Source organism: Cebus imitator, unplaced genomic scaffold (genome assembly GCF_001604975.1).
Source record: "Cebus imitator isolate Cc_AM_T3 unplaced genomic scaffold, Cebus_imitator-1.0 Scaffold473, whole genome shotgun sequence".
Classification (NCBI taxonomy): Eukaryota; Metazoa; Chordata; class Mammalia; order Primates; family Cebidae; genus Cebus; species Cebus imitator.
The window spans coordinates 666,226-682,219 of NW_016107788.1; the positions used below are offsets into that span (position 1 = coordinate 666,226).

General features: G+C 56.7%; 1 protein-coding gene across 6 annotated transcripts in view; it reads left to right on the forward strand.

Annotated features, from left to right (window-relative positions):
• Positions 1-15,994, forward strand: part of SHANK1 (SH3 and multiple ankyrin repeat domains 1) — a 55,490-nt gene that overhangs the window by 20,346 nt on the left and 19,150 nt on the right. For 2 of the 6 annotated variants that reach the window (XM_037732793.1, XM_037732791.1), the window contains exons 13-22: positions 1,395-1,508; positions 1,682-1,757; positions 2,210-2,254; positions 10,169-10,251; positions 10,480-10,604; positions 11,696-11,831; positions 12,088-12,168; positions 12,712-12,735; positions 12,952-13,020; positions 13,410-13,528. In XM_037732793.1, the coding sequence (XP_037588721.1) occupies positions 1,395-1,508; positions 1,682-1,757; positions 2,210-2,254; positions 10,169-10,251; positions 10,480-10,604; positions 11,696-11,831; positions 12,088-12,168; positions 12,712-12,735; positions 12,952-13,020; positions 13,410-13,528 (872 nt within the window). The remainder of the gene's footprint in view (positions 1-1,394; positions 1,509-1,681; positions 1,758-2,209; positions 2,255-10,168; positions 10,252-10,479; positions 10,605-11,695; positions 11,832-12,087; positions 12,169-12,711; positions 12,736-12,951; positions 13,021-13,409; positions 13,529-15,994) is intronic. The other 4 variants (XM_017512492.2, XM_037732792.1, XM_017512494.2 and 1 more) reach the window with 4 other exon arrangements.

Sequence of the window (15,994 nt, forward strand, 5' to 3'; positions counted from 1 at the left end):
AGTTATGCCCCTACTGGCTGCTGGTTTGGAAGCTTCTCGAAGGAACAACATCGACTATATTCAGCGGTGTCTACCCTGGCACCTGACTCATGACTAGTACTAAATAAGTATTTTTTCAGTGAACAAATGATTGATCACAAGACCACCAAGCCAGGCATGGCAGAACCAGACAAGAACCCAGTTCCCTTGACACCCCATCTCCTGCTCTCTTCCAAGACTTTCAGCTTCCCCTCGTTTTGTCTCCCCAGAGGCTCTCAAGGGAGGCAGTTTGTGGAAGGGAACTCATCTGATGGCCCCAACTCCACCCCTAGCATAGCTGGAGCCATCTCCAGGCAGGGTTTTCTCCACTTTTGCTTCAGTTTCGTCTATAAAATGGAAAAACAGTCGTTACTTAGGTAGGTGTAAGGAAGGGTTGAATGAGAAAGGAAAATATGTGAAGGGCTGAATGGGGGCAGAGTCATGAAAAACGCCTAGGAAATGGAAGGCAATGTGTTGTCACTGGTGCCATTGTCATGCAGCAAAGCTCTGGGATGGAGAGGTAACAGCTCCTGAGTCCCTGAAAGCATGACCCCTGGAAGCAGAATGAGCAGTGTTCAAATCCAGATCTGTCCATTACTATCCTTGTAATCTTCAGCAAATTATCTTGGCTCTCCAAGCCTCAGTGTTCCTATCAGTAAAAGGGGGATAATGAAAGTGCCCTCTCTTAGGGTCCTGGCCCAGGTGAGAGCTAGATAAACATTAGCTGTTCTTGTCATGCATCTCTGTACTTCAGCACCAGGCATGCAACAGGCAGTCAGTGATGTTTGCTAAATGGGGAAGCGGTAGAACCTGGGAGGTCTGGCACGGGGAAGCAGTTTCCATTAGGGAGAGGGCGAGAAGGAAACAGGTGATTCTAATCTCTTCTCCCTTCTAGAGCCAGGAGAGGCAAAGAGAAACAGAGGGGTCTGGGGACAAAGGACAATAGATTAAGTGGCAAGGAGACTTTGGGAGGTGGTGGGGACAGTGGTGGGAGGGTGAGGTAGAGCTTGTCCCTCCATCCGTGATCTAAGTCTACAGAGCCTAGGATGGTGTAGGGAAATTACGCAGCTGAGCTGTGACCAGTTACCAGGGGAGACGAGGACCCATCGTGGACCTGCCCCTAACGTGGGAAGACCATGTCATGGAACACAGCCCTCTTCCCCAGTGCCTCTGGTCCCCACTGGATCCAGAAGCTAGAAGGCAAGAGTGACATGATTTGGTTCTCCCCCAAGCTCCTCCCCCCTTCCTCAGACGTTTATTAAGGATGCCCTTGGCCAGGAGCTGGTAACTGGGGAAGGCTATAAGTTGAGTGTGTTGCCAGCTGAGGGGCAGCACAGAAACGCAGAAATGTATCTGTGTCCCTGTTCCCCAACCAGTGCTTAGCATCGGGGAAGGAGGCTTCTGGGAAGGCCAGGTCAAAGGTCGCGTTGGCTGGTTCCCCTCTGACTGCCTGGAAGAGGTGGCCAATCGCTCTCAGGAGAGCAAGCAAGGTAATGCAGAACCTCCAGCTGTGCTCAGTGGACCTTAGGATTCCCATGTCCATTTCTTTCCCTTTCTTGATGGGGGTAGGTGCTGGGAGGTAATGGGAAGCCTTGGGCCAGGAGCTCTGGGTTGGGCTTGTGGTTTCCGAAAGAGTCCAAGGCTGTCTGTTGTCCCCCTGCAGAAAGCCGCAGTGACAAGGCAAAGAGACTCTTCCGGCATTATACCGTGGGCTCCTACGACAGCTTTGATGCCCCAAGGTAAATGTCCTTACACCCTCAGGTGACCCCCCTCACCCCAAGTTCCCTTCACAATTTATGCCTTTAAATATTTCCCATTACCTCTAAGCCCCCTTTCTAATCTCTTCCTTCTAAAATTTGATCCAGCGGTGGGAGAAGCCAGTATTAGCTTCAGACAGCACAGCCCAACCCAACCCCAAACCATCTTCCGCAGCCACTAAGACTGCCCAGCTCTGGGGTCGCCAGAGACCAATGGAGTGGCCAGGGCAGGGTGGGGATGCCTAGGGGCCTGGGGAGTTCTTATGTCTGGCTGGCTGGAGGCCCTTGTCTCCTTCTTGTGCCCCATCTCTGTGCAGTCACGTGCAGTGGGAGTGTGTGTCCCATGCACTGGTGTGGGGAGGGTGTAGTCAGGGCTGGGTGGGATGGGGGTGAGGAGAGGGGTACACTGACACCTTTCCCCTCCCTGGCTGCTGGCTGACTTGCTTCGGAAGCTTAATCGATGGGATTGGCCCAGGGAGGTGAGAGGGGAGGGGCAGGGAGGGGATGGGGTCAGGAGGGAAAGACGGGGTGCCTGGGGGGGGGTGTATGGACGTGTGTGTGCACGACCAGAGCTGCGGTTTCCCGGTGTGTGAACGTGTGTCTCTGTAGGTGTGCATGACACGCATCCGTGTGCATGTGTGGCCTGGATGTACATGTACCTATGCCCGGGGCTGGAGGGTCTGCCCTGCTCTGTACATACCGGTGCCTGTGTGGCTATGATGACTGTGGGCTGGCTCTGCACATCTGTGCCTCTGAATCTGTGGGCAAGCACTGCAGGGCATGTCAGTGAGTCTGCTCACACACACGGACAGGTGGGTCTCTGCACACATCTGTCCCTCTCTGTGCATGTCACTGTGTGTGCACTCTCACAGGAACGTGTGTGCATGCATGTGTGTCTGTCTGACTGATCTGAGATTCAGGACCTGGGATGTTGGGGGAGGGAAGGGCAGAGGAGGGGAGGATTCCAGGGCTTGGGCCTCCAGAAGGACAGGGCTGTGGGGGAGGGAGGGTCATAATTTGGTGTCTAAAATAGGACACTCTCCTCTGCTGCTCCCTCCAATCCAGGGAAGGGTCCCCTTGTGCGTAGTATTCTTCCATTAAATGTGTCCAAACCTACGTGTCTGTGTTCTGGCCAGTGGGGATGGGTCAGGAATGGGAGGGACAGAGAAATGGCAACATGGGGAAAGAGGGTGGGGCTGGGGTGCCACCCTGCGCCCCGAGTGTCTGAGGCGCTTGACCGTTGTGCGTGTTTGCCTGGAATGTCTCCGGCTCTGGGCACCGGGTGAGTATTGGGGTACACACCCCACCCCGAGCTTCCATGTCAGCCTGTGCTTCTTGTCTACCAGCGTCTCTCTGGGTCTTTCCTTGGCCTCCGTCTGTGGGGGTCACTTGCTCTACCAGCTGAATGGGGGTGGTCCCGTCTCCTACTCTGTCTTGTCAATGGGCTTCCTCCCCTACTCCTCCGTGCCTCTCGCTGGCTCCCACGTGCTGCTGTGTGTGTGGTGCGCCGGAGCCTCCCCTCCTCCTGCTTCCCCGCTACTCCCGGACCCTGTCTGTGCTGGCCTGGCCTGTGCCTTGTGGTGTGCCCTGCTGCCAGGGCCCAACCCCGGCCTCCCTGCCGGAGATGGGCGATCCTTCCATGCGTCCCCCCTCCTGGCGTGTGACGCCCTCTCCTCGCGCTGGCTCGGGGGTCCACCCTCTTTCGCGGAGCCGTGGTGGTGTGTTCGCCCCTCCGCCTGGGCTTCTCTGGTGGAGGAGGGGTGTCGCTCACGGCCGTGGGGCCCAGTCTGAATGGCCCGGCCTTCCTTTCCGACTGTGTCGAGGTGCGTTGTGTGTTGGTCTGTCGTGGTGGGCTGCGTGTCCCCGCCTGGCGCCTCTCTCACCCGCGGTGTCCCTGCCCGGGAAGCGGGGCTCCGTCCGCGCGTCCGTGCACGCGGCTGCGAGGCATCTTGTGTGATGTTGTGCGTCCCTCTCCCCGCGCTCTCTCGCTCTGCACCTGCGCGGGAGGGCTCTGGAGGGGGGAGGGGGGTTAAGGGGGGGCTCAGACCGGAAGTGCCTCCCCCTTCTCCTCCCCCCTCCTAGCCTCGCCCCTCCCCCTTCTCCCGCCAAGGGGGCCCCCGCGTTCCCCTCCCGGCCCCCTCCCCCCTGCCCGGCCCCCTCCGCCGCCCGGCGCAGGACGTCAAGGGGTTAAGCCTCGCGCCTGCCGCCCGCCTCCGGAGCTGTCCGCGGTGCTGAAGCCGGCGCCGTCCGCGGTCTTCGCGCTACCGCCGCGGCCCGACCCCGCGCCCCGCGCCCCCGCGCCCCCGCGCCGCCTGGCATGTGAGCCCCCGGCCCTGCCCTCCCTCCCGCGGGGGGGGTGCGCGCCCCCTCCCCCTCCCCCCTCCCGGCGCGGGTCAGCATGAGGCGGGGCCTGGGGGCCCGGACACGGGGGTTCGGCCGAGCGGGGACGGGGACGCGGCGGCGGCGGCGGCGGCGGGGGCGGCCGGCACCGGGACCCGGGCCGGGGCTGGGGCCGCGGCGGCGATGGCTTTGTCTGCGGTCGGCGGCGGGGGTCTCGGAGGCGGCCCCGGTGGGAGCTCCCTGCCGCAGCCGCCCCCCGCGCTGTCCTCCAGCTGGCCAGCCCTGGGGCCCCGGCGGCGCAGCGTCTGGTACATCTACAGGTAACGGAGCGCGCTGCCCCCTGCTTTGCGGCCCGGCCAGCAGGCCCCGGCCCGCGGTGGCGACCCTCCCCCGCCGCTAACCCCCAGCCCCAGGGCCCTTCCCCCTCCCCCAACCCGCCCCTTCCTCTCCGCTCCTCTTCCCTAACCTTCTCTCAGCCCGAAACCCCTTTCTGGACCCTCGTCTCAACCCCTCTCCTCTCCATCTCCCTCCCTGGACCCCTCTCCCCAACCTCCCACCCAATACGCACTCAGCGGCCCTGGGAATCTTTTCCTCCACCCCCTCACAGGCCCTTCCAGGCCCCCCTCCGCTCTTCCCCCAGACTTTCCTCCCAGCAGGCCCCCCAAACTGATCCCCCTCCAGGATTTGGAACCCACTTGCTTTCTGCAGCCCTTAGCGCCCCCACTTCCCGGAGCCCTCCCTGTGGTGAGCTACCGTGGCTTACCCGCATCCGCCTACATCCCAGGCCCCTGTCCCTCTGATCCCCACATCCCCACACCTCCTCACGGAGTTGGCAAGTCCCCCCATTCATACCCCTCTCTCCCATTCACAGTCATTCCCCCCTCCATCACACACGCATCCCGCCCCCGGCTTCCCCTCCCCTCCTCTTTTTCCGCTGCGTGTCACTGTGCGACGGTGCGTGTGTCAGTGTGGCTGTGTCGATGTGCGTGTGTGTTACTGCCTGCAGCCTCGTGCGTGTGTGAGCCGTGTGTGTGAGTGAGAGAAATGGAGAGATGGTGGGCTCCGAGCCCACCCCCCAACTGTGTCCATCTGTGTGTCTCTGTGTGACAGCGTCTGTCTCTGTATGACTTGGAGGGACAGCGAAGCTGTCTGGGACTCTGTGTGTGTGGTGTGTGGTGTGTGTGCTGGAGTGGGTCTGTCCCAGGGACTGCGGCTGTGCTTCCCAACACCTACCCTCCTGGGCCTGGCCTGCCCCTCCCCCACAGGTCCCTACTTCGAGGGTCCATCCTGTATCTCTGTCCACATGTGCTCCTCCCCCCTGCCCCTGTCCCCAGGGGTCTGTGCATGTCAGGGGCACTTAAGCTACTGGCTCTGCCCTCTGCCCAAGTGGGGCTCTTGTTCTGAGCCCCGGCTGAGCTGCATGGGGAGCCGCATCCGCTTGTTTGTGACACTTCTCAGCATGGGGAGGGGGGCTGGCGTCCCTGTGTGGGGCCTCTGGGCAGGCCGTGGACGCGGGTACACGGGGAGGGGCTAAGTGTGGGGTTGGGGGTGCGGCGTGCACCGCAGCAGGCCCTGGGCTGGCGGACCCTGGGTTTGTGAGAGGGACCGTGGGGCGGGGGTGGGGGAAGGAGGGGAGCGCAGGCCGCTGCGGTGCCCCTGTGTGTGGGATCCAGTGAACAATAGCTGGCCGCCGAGCTCGGGAGGCCGCTCGGGGTCGCTGAGGGTTGGCCTGGGGAAAAGCATTGTGTGAGCTCCTGCAGGGCAGGTAGTCAGCCGGAGGGAGCATGAATGGGATGCTGCGTGGGCAGCCAAGATGGGGGCGAGGGGGAGGGGCTAGAGGGGGCTGGGCAAGAGGTGCAGGGTTGAGTCTGGAACCGGAGAGCGGGGATACTGAAGTGGGGGAGGGGTGGAGGCTGGAGCCCGGAGGGTTCCAAGCTGAGAACTGGGGTGGGGAGGGAATGCGGGGAATGTGGGGAGGATTTGGGGGTGGGGATTTGGGCTGTAGGGTGAGAGCACCGAGAGGACGCAGGGAATGTAAATGAAACGCAGCCGCCAGTAAACGCAGGTGGGAGGGCGTGTGATGAAGTGAGTCGAGGGGGCAGAAATAGGTAAAGGTTTCCACCGTTGCGAAAAAGGGTGCCTGGGGAGCATGAAAGGGACCAGGGGTGCTTTAGGGGAGCCATTGAGGTTACTTACAGAGGTGCAAGAGGGTGTGGGAGGGATGAGGCCAAGAGACAAGGGAGAGGTGACAGGACAGGGGTGAGGAGGTCACAGAGGTCTGAGGAGGATGCTTTGGGGGAAAGGAGGGTGGGGTGTGTCTGGGCGACCAGGGAAGTCGGGGGATGGCTCCTTGGGGTGTGAGGGGAGCTTGTGGGAGTTAGGGTTGAGGGGGGCGGGTTAGGGCATATGTAACCTCAAGAATGGCACGGAGGAGCAGGGAGTGAGGGGCAGAGAAGAAGGGTACACAGGAGTCGGGGAGAGGGAGTTTAGGGGTACATGGAGCTGTGGGAGCAAGAGACCAGTTGGGAATTCCAAGGAGACTGTGGTGGGATGAGGGAAACCCCACCTATGCCCTAGCTGGGGGTTGGGGAGGAGTCCTGGAGCAGAGAGGGAAATGGAACATGTGTAGGATAAGGGGTGGTTAAGAGGCAGGAACAGAACAGGTCTGGATGTAGTTAGTAAACCCCCCTCCCCGCCTCAGATCACCACTGCTATATCTAGGTTGTCTCTGGTGAATTCAAATCTTGGCTTTGACGATTTTCTAGCTGGTGTCATTTTGACCAAGTTATTGCTCTGTGCCTCAGTTTCCCCATCTATAAAATGGGAAGAATAACAGCCCTTCCCAGGGTTATTGTAAGGACTAACTGAATACACAAATGGAAATGTATAAATGCAAAGTGCTTGGAATGGTGGCTGGCATTCAGCAATAGTGCAATAATGTTCCTGCCACACCCTGGGATAAACTCCAGGTGCTGCAGGGCCGAGCTCCGGGTGGATTTGGAGCAGGTGGATATATATGCTCAAGGTATTTCAGTGCTGTGGAGTGGAGGGTATTACCACTGCAGTTACCCAAGTGTTCTCTTGGGTATTGTTGAAGAGTGGTACTCACTGTGTGACCTTGGACAAGTTACTTAACCTTTCTGTGCCTCTGTTTCCTCACCTATACAGTGAAACTAGGGCCCAGTGTCATGGCTCATGCCTGTAATCCCAACACTTTGGGAGGCAGAGGTGGGAGGACTGCTTAAGCCTAGGAGTTCAAGACCAGCATGAGAAAGATAGTGAGACTTCATCTCTACCAAAAATATAAAAAATTAGGGGTCGGGCGCGGTGGCTCACGCCTGTAATCCCAGCACTTTGGGAGGCTGAGGTTGGCAGATCACAAGGTCAGGAGTTTGAGACCAGCCTGGCCAACATGGCAAAACCCTGTCTCTACAAAAAAATATAAAAATTGGCCAGTTATGGTGGCATGCACCTGTAGTCCTAGGTATTTGGGAGGCTGAAGTTGGAGGATCCTTTGAGCCCAGGAGTTTGAGGCAGCAGTGAACCGTGATTGTGCCACTGCACTCCAGCCTGGGCAAGAGAGTGAGACCCTGTCTCAAAAAAATATAAACAAATACATAAAGTTGAACCAGTACGTATCCCTACCCTAAGGCTGCTTATGAGGAGAAAATTTAATGATCTATGTGTGAAGGGTTTCAATACTGCCCAGCCCATGGCAAATTCTCTTTCTTGGCATATCGACATGGGAGTTTTATTAATTATATTGGCTGACATTTGGGGAAGGCTTATATATGGGGTATGAGGCTGATGAGGGGGCAAGAGAGAGATTCCAGAAGGCAGGGAGAAAGATGAAGGAAGGGAGGGATTTGTGGAATAAGTGAAAGAAAGTGAGGTTGCCACCAGTGAGGAAGGCTGCTGCTGGCTGCTGGGGGGCCATGGAGACCTGGAAGGGATGTAGGAGGAGGGGTAGGGTAGGGAGATGAGAGTGAGCATGTCACAGAATGCATGGTCAGAAACAGGCAGCTCTGACCTCTGAGTCAATTTCCATGTCCAGTTTCCCTGTCCACTTGCTGTTCCAGCCTTCTTGGCCCCTTTTTCCTCCCTTCCCTTCTCCCTTCTCCCCACCTCACCCACCCCTTTCAGCCCCTTCCCTTTTTTGCTGCCAATACCTCTCCATCCAAGGGAGGAAGACCTGGCAGGTATGGTGTGGATGAGTTTACTGGACTGCGATGAACTCTGAGCAAGGATTGTTGCTGGATTACGTACATGTGGACACTCATGGTGTTGGGTGCACTGAGGCGCCACAAGGAGGGTGGTGGCAGGAAGGGAGGACATGTGCACGTCCAGAACCCTGTCGCCATGGTGCAAATGTATGGATTTTATAAGGGGAGCCATTGGGGTTCTGGGAGCATACAGGGGTGCTTGTAGGGGGTAGTACCCAAATACAGTGGAGCACAGTAGGTATTATTGGCGTGTGCTGGGAGGTATGTGTTCAGGGGGCGTGTTATGGGAATATAATGAGATCCGAGTGAAGGGAGTTATTATTGGAACATACTGGGATGTGTGGGGTTGCTGAAACATACTGGAGTATTCCAGGAGGGCTGTTTTGCTGAATTTGTGGGGGTAGGTAACTGGGGAGCATGCTTGGCTATTATTGGAGTATATTAGGGCCACATGGGATCTGGGTATTGTTGGAATACTCTGGGATTGTGAGGGTGGGAGGTGCTATATGGTTATGCCCTGGGACAGGCTTTAGACCCCTAGGATGCTGGGCACAGCAGAGCACGCATTCTAGTGACTTCTGGGTGATCTTGGGTATTCTGAAGGCAGTGGGGTTGCAGCTAGGGTGTCTGAGTATCCCTGCTGTAGACTAGAGTGTCAGATCCTCTGGGATGGAATGGATGTGTATTCCTGAGGTGTACAGTGGTGATGTCAGGGGTTTGGGGCTGTTTGAGTGAGCGTTGAGATAAATGAACTGTATCTGAGTTTCATTGACATTTCCTGGGTACGTGAGCCTTACCCAAATGTGCTGGCGGCATTTGGTGGCTTTACTGGAGACTACCAGCCATATTCATGGTGCTTTGCATTTTACTATAATAGAATATGCTGACTGCATGCAGGAGCTCCATTTGGGATGCACCAGGGAATACAGAAGACAGTGCCGTTCGCGGGGAGCTTTGCAGCAATGGAAATGTTCTATATCTGCACTGTCCAGCGTGGTGGCCACCAGCCGTGTGCAGCTTCTGCACACTTTGAAATACGGCCACTGTGACTGAGGAATTGAATTTTTCCATATGATTTTGATTAGCTTTCATAAAAATAGCCACATGCTCCTAGTGGCCACCATATTGAGCAGTACAGAATAAGCAATTTTATCATGTACGTGGAGTCCTTGGGAGGTGACATATATATTATATATGAAAGGGCCACCTTTACTGTATGTATATATATATATACATACAGTAAAGGCATTTTGAGGGGTATCATCAAAGTACATGAATCCTCTTGACTTAACGCCCTGACCTAAGGACAGCGAGCAGATCATACTGAGCACCTACTATGTGCCAGGCATTGTGCCAAATACTATATGTGTATTACCCCCACTGGACTCCCACCACAATCCCATCAGGTAAGGTCTGTGATCACACCCCATTATAGATGAGGGAACTGAGGCGCAAAAGGTTAAAGTTGTGGGCTCAAGGTCACAGGCAGGAAGTGACTAGAAGGGACCCAAGCCCAACTGTCTGGTAATCTGGAGGCTCTTCTCCCCATCCTCCCCACCGTGCCTGGTGCTGAATGGATGGGTGGATGGAGGCATGGATGGATGAATGAGGAGAGAGGAGGTGGGAGCATGCTGGCTCCGAGGGGGAAGCCTGTCAGGGCTGCTGCTAGCATACACACACAGAGTGGGTGACAGAGATCCTAGGAGGTGCGATTAATGCCCCTGGAGCAGGAGCTCTGGTCTCTGGGTTGCTGGGTGGGGGACAGGCTCTGTGTCTTATGATTTCTTCTCCACTCCCCCCGCCCCCCCATTTCTCCTGCCTCCCTGCCAGCGATTACATCATTAAGGAGAAGACAGTCTTGCTGCAGAAGAAGGACAGTGAGGGGTTTGGGTTCGTGCTCCGGGGGGCCAAGGGTGAGTGCCAGCCGGGGAGGGGACGGGAGAAGGGTTCTGTGACCCCAGAATCAGGGCTGGGTCAGGGGGCTCGAAAGGGAAAGGGACCCCAGCCTGCCCACCACCCCACCCCGGGGTGCTGGTCCCTCAGCTGCGGTGAGGCCTCCGTGACTTGGGTCTGAGCCCCATCCCCTGCTCGGCCTCTCCACCCCCTCCCCTCCGACCCCGCCGGCTCCTCCCTGTCTGCAGCGCAGACCCCCATCGAGGAGTTCACCCCTACCCCGGCCTTCCCGGCGCTGCAGTACCTGGAGTCGGTGGACGAGGGTGGTGTGGCATGGCGAGCTGGACTGCGAATGGGAGACTTCCTCATCGAGGTGAGTCCGGACCCCTTCTCTTCCCAGGGAAACTGGTGACAAGTTCCCAGACCCCCTCATGATCCACACCAGGATCTGACTGCCCAGTTTTATCCTCCTTTGGCACCAGACTTCCTAGCCCCCTGCTTACCCTCCAGCCAGCCTCCGCTTTCTCCAGCAATTTCATCCAAAGGCCTCTGAGGTATCTCAAAAGAGTGACACAGAGCTGTCCCCAACACACATACACAATACCAGGGGACAGCCAGCCCCAGTGGTTCACCCCTGCAATCCTAGTGCGTTGGGAGGCTGAAGCAAGTGGATCGCTTGAGCCCAGAAGTTTGAGATCAACCTGGGCAGCATAGCAAGACCCTGTCTCTTAAAAAAATAATGAGCCGAGTGTGGTGCTGCATGCCTGAGGTCCCAGCTACTCAGGAGGCTGAGGTGGGAGGATTGCTTGAGCCCAGGAAGTCCAGGCTACAGTGAGCCATGATTGTGCCACTGCACAGCAACCTGGGTGACAGAGAGAGACTCTGTCTTTTAAAAATGAAAGTCGCCAGGCGCAGTGGCTCCCACCGGTAATCCTAGCACTTTGGGAGGCCGAGGTGGGCAGATCACCTGAGGTTGGGAGTTTGAGACCAGCCTGACCAACATAGAGAAACCCCTTCTCTACTAAAAATACAAAATTAGCCAGGTGTGGTGGTGCATGCCTGCAATCCCAGCTACTCAGGAGGCTGAGGCAGGAGAATCGCTTGAACCCTGGAGGCAGAGGTTGTGGTGAGCCAAGGTCACGCCATTGCACTCCAGCCTGGGCAACAAGAGTGAAACTCTGTCTCAAAAATAAATAAATAAAAGTAAATAAATACTGGGGACAAGGAGGGAGGGGGAGGTGAGTAGGGTAGGCTGAGCCTCTTCCCCTACCCTGGGGGCAGGGAGGGTGGAAAAGGGGGCTTGCCCAGGGAGGCAGTGGTATGAAGGATCAGAAGGAGGGGAACATGGCCCAGAGGGCCATGGACAGGGCAGTGCAGGAGGCATCCTCGTTGAGGGGGTGTCTGAAGCTGCAGGTACCCCTCCCCTCATCCACTTGATGTGATCTGGGGATGTCTGTGCCGCAGGTGAACGGGCAGAATGTGGTGAAAGTCGGCCACCGACAGGTGGTGAACATGATCCGTCAGGGGGGCAACACACTGATGGTGAAGGTGGTGATGGTCACCAGGCACCCGGACATGGATGAGGCAGTGCACAAGAAAGGTACTCCTGCGACCATTCTCGCAGACACCCCACTGCTACCAGGCTCAGGTCCGTGGGAGCCCCAGGGCTGGTCGCTGCTGCCCAAGGCCTTCCCTTCCCCAGCCCTGCTTCTCCGTGACTCTTGTGGGGAGAAACTGAGGCAGGGAGGGCTCACCCTGGCAGTGGCTATCCTCTGAGCCCTGGGAGCCCTGTAGTGGATAGAGGGTGGTGGGGGCATCTCCCCCATTATACTGAGGCCCCCCCATCACCTTTTCAGCACCCCAGCAGGCCAAGCGGCTGCCGCCCCCAACCATCTCCCTGCGTTCCAAATCTATGACCTCAGAGTTGGAGGAGATGGGTGAGCCTGCGGGGCTGCTGCAGCCAGGGGGCCGGGGGGGGGGGGAGAAAAGGGGGGCTGGACCACACCTTGAGTTCGTTAGTGTTGTTAGTCACCGAGGGTCCTTGTCCTTATCCTGTCCCTAGTCCATGGGTCGGACTCTGGCCTGTGTGTGTGTCGCTGGGAAGAGGTGTCTGAGAGACGACTTTCCTCTGTGCTCTTGTATCTGTTTCTCTGTTGGGGTCTCTCTCAGGGTCTGTATGTGGCCCTCTCTACGGGTCTCTCTGTCTCCTTCCTTCTGTCCCACCTCACCCCCAACCCTCATTCAACATCTCTCCCTCTACCAGCTCCCCACAACCCCCAATAACAGAGGAAAGCGAGCCCCTCCCTCCAGAGGAGGCCGAGTGGACCTGGGGTTCCCACTTCCCCTGACAGGGAGCAGGTCGGACAGCTGACCGCCCCCACCCCGGGGCCCCGAGGGAGGTGGGCTTCCAGAGAGGGGACCCCTCGCCTTTCCCTGACGTCCTAACTCTTGGCTCCTCTACTGCCTCTCCCCCGGGCTAGTCTCCCCCTGGAAGAAGAAGAGTGGTGAGTGGGCACAGGACTGGCGGGAGGGCCCCCGTCTCCCGACCCCGCCGGCGGACTCGCCCCTCCCCGAACCCGGCCCCTCATTGCCCCTCTCGCGCATGCGCGCCCGCTGGCCACGCCCACTGGCCGGCACCTGCTGGCCACGCCCACTGGCCGAGCCCGCTCCGCCCCGCCCCCGGGGGCTCCCTGGGCTTCATCCGTGTCCTTTGCCCACAGAGTACGAGCAGCAGCCGGCGCCGGTGCCCAGCATGGAGAAAAAGCGGACCGTGTATCAGATGGCTCTCAGTAAGATGGCCCAGCCCTGCCCCTCGGGCTGCGGGGCCCCCAGCCCCGACATCTGCTGCATCCCCGTCCCACCATGAACCCCACGGCGCCCCTCACCTTCCTGCCCCAGCGAGGCCACGATCCCACCTCCCCTCCCTCCGCCCGTCCTCCCCCGATGCTGCCCCGTTCCTCGCCCGCACCCCTTCCCACCCTGGCTGCTGCCCTCCGGGCTGGGAGATCGTGTCCCCAGGCGGGACTGCCTGTCCACCTGGACCCAGACAGGGCTTCCCTTCCCTTTCCTGGTCGATCCAGGTGCTGGATGAACTGCGGGCGGCAGCTCTGGTCCTTGCGGCCGAGGTCAAAGCAAACTTCCTTTTGTTGTCTTGCTACCCCTCTTCATCTCCCCCTAGACAAACTGGACGAAATCCTGGCCGCAGCTCAACAGACCATCAGTGCAAGCGAGAGCCCTGGGCCCGGTGGCCTCGCCTCCCTGGGCAAACACCGACCCAAAGGCTTTTTTGCCACTGAGGTAGGCGGCCTGGTGTGGGAAGAAACTTGCAGGGGAGCCGCGGTTCACACACCAACCTGGAGCCTCTCTCTTTCCAAAACCCTCCTGATGCCCCTTTGCTTTAGGCTGGTCCTGGAGAGGCGACACGCCTCCTAGGGTTCCCTCCTTTCTCTCAGCTTTAGGGACCTCCTTTCCTCCTTATCCCCTTTCCCCAAAATCCCATCTCTGTCCTTTTCTGCCTCCACTTTCCACCCCTGCTGTCATACTTGCTCTCTTCCCCTGCCTCTTTCGATCCTTCTGCGTCCCATCTCAAAGGTCTCAGGGAACACAAAATGGTGTCACAGATGGAGTCTCCCCTGGCATAATAATAGATGCCCAACACATAGTACTTATGAAAATATGAATGGTCATCTCTGTGGCCACTCCATCTCCCTCTCCCCACAATAAGAGGGTGACCTGGAGGGCGTGTTGATAATTTGAGGGAAACTGCATTTTATTTTTTAATTTTCATTTATTTATTTTGAGACAGAGTCTCACTCTGTTGCCCAGGCTGGACTACAGTGGGGCGATATTGGCCCACTGCAGCCTCTGCCTCCCGGGTTCAAGTGATTCTCCTGCCTCAGCCTCCTGAGTAGCTGAGATTACAGGTGTGCACCACTATAGCTGTCTAATTTTTGTATTTTTAGCAGAGACAGGATTTTGCCATGATGGCCAGGCTGGTCTCGAACTCCTGGCCTCAAGTGATCCACCTGCCTCGGCCCCCCAGGGTGCTGGGATTACAGGTGTGAGCCACCATGCCAGACACCGAATTTTATAAATTATCTCATTTATTCCTTAGACTCATCCTGGGAGGTACACCAGGTTGTTAGCCCATTTACAGAGGGGGAAACTGAGGCTCAAGGAAGGGAGGAGGGATTTTAACCCAGGAAGGCAGCCCTCTGAACCCATGGTCCTGCCACAGCTCTGGCTATCCTGGTGGGGTCCTGCTGGCACCTTCCTGGCTGTCACCCCTACTGCACTGGGCTGTGTGCCTTCCCTTCTACACATTCCTCACCAGGCCCGCCAGTGCCACCCCTGACCCTCCGGCTGTCTCCTCTGGAAGCCACACTCTGCCTTACCCCTCCCTTCCCGCTTCCTTCTTCTCTGCGCAGGCCCCATCCTCCAGCCACATCCACCACCTAGTGGTCAGGGGTCCATTGACTCTAAAACTGGGTCCTTTGGCTTTTAGGGGGTCATGGATCTCTTTGGCAAGCTGCCATAGTCCTTCTCAGAATAATGCTTATAAATGCATAACATGAAAGGATAACAAAAGAGGCCAGTTACGCTAAAATATAGTTCTCAAAATATTTTTCTAAAGCAAAATTTGTGATATCACAATATCATCTTTTTTTGTCAACATGGTAGACACTGGCGCTGGATCTTAACAACTCTAATTTCAAAATCACGAGGAGCATAAACACTATTTTGGGAAATCTGCACCACTGTGATGGGATATGGAAATATCTGTGATTCCTGCTGGGGATACAGGCATGGGTCCTGATGAAACGAGCATGGTTTGCCGCTTACATATTTAATTGAGGAAAGGTTGAGTTTTTGTTGGAGGGTAATGAAAATGAACACATGGGTTTTTTTCTTCTACAAGTGCACGGGCCCGCTGAAATCTTTCCACAGTGTGGATGTTAGAAACTGCACTGTGCTCTGGAGAGTCTCATGCTTTTATAAAAATCAAGAGCAGGAGACAAATTTTGTACCAGGACTCCTGGAATTTCTTTCTGATTTAGAGGCAGAAGGTCCTTGGCCACCTCTCAGGGCATGGCAAGGTGTCCTGTTGGTAACAAGTCTTCATTTTACACCAGTCCTTGGATTCTCAAGGAATTTGCAATCCTTGAGTCTGTTAGGGTCATATTCCCATGCCCACCTCTCCCCAAGTTCCAAGGTAAATGGCCATTAGAGCCAGGAGGATGTGGCTTCATATCCTGACTTCCTCTAACTCACTTAATTTCTCTGCAACTCAGTTTCCTGCTCTGCAAAAGACTATTAAAGCTGACCTTGCTGGTTCTTAGGAGGATTAAATTGATGAATCCCAGCACAGCAGGCTCTCCACAAATAGAGGTTTCCATCTTTCCCCATTTCCCTAGTCTCAGAGATGTTTTTCTAGATGGTTTCTCTGATCTAAGGCAAGTCCTTCCCCCATTCCCCAAAACTCGCACCCTGGAGTTTTTGAAACTTCACATCTGGCTCTGAGTTTCACAGACTCCGAGGCCATCCCTTGGGGACATTGTTTGGAATCTAGTCCAGACATCAGTTCTTATTTAGTAATCCTCTCTACTGCCTCTTTCTTTCTCTTTTTCTTTCTTGAGACAGTCCTTTTCCAGTCTGTTCTTGAATGCCTCTGAAGATAAGGAGCTCACCACCGCCTGTCACAGTTAGTCTATATGTGGATGGGTTTTTTTTTTTTTTGTATTTTTAAAGACAGTGTTTCACCAT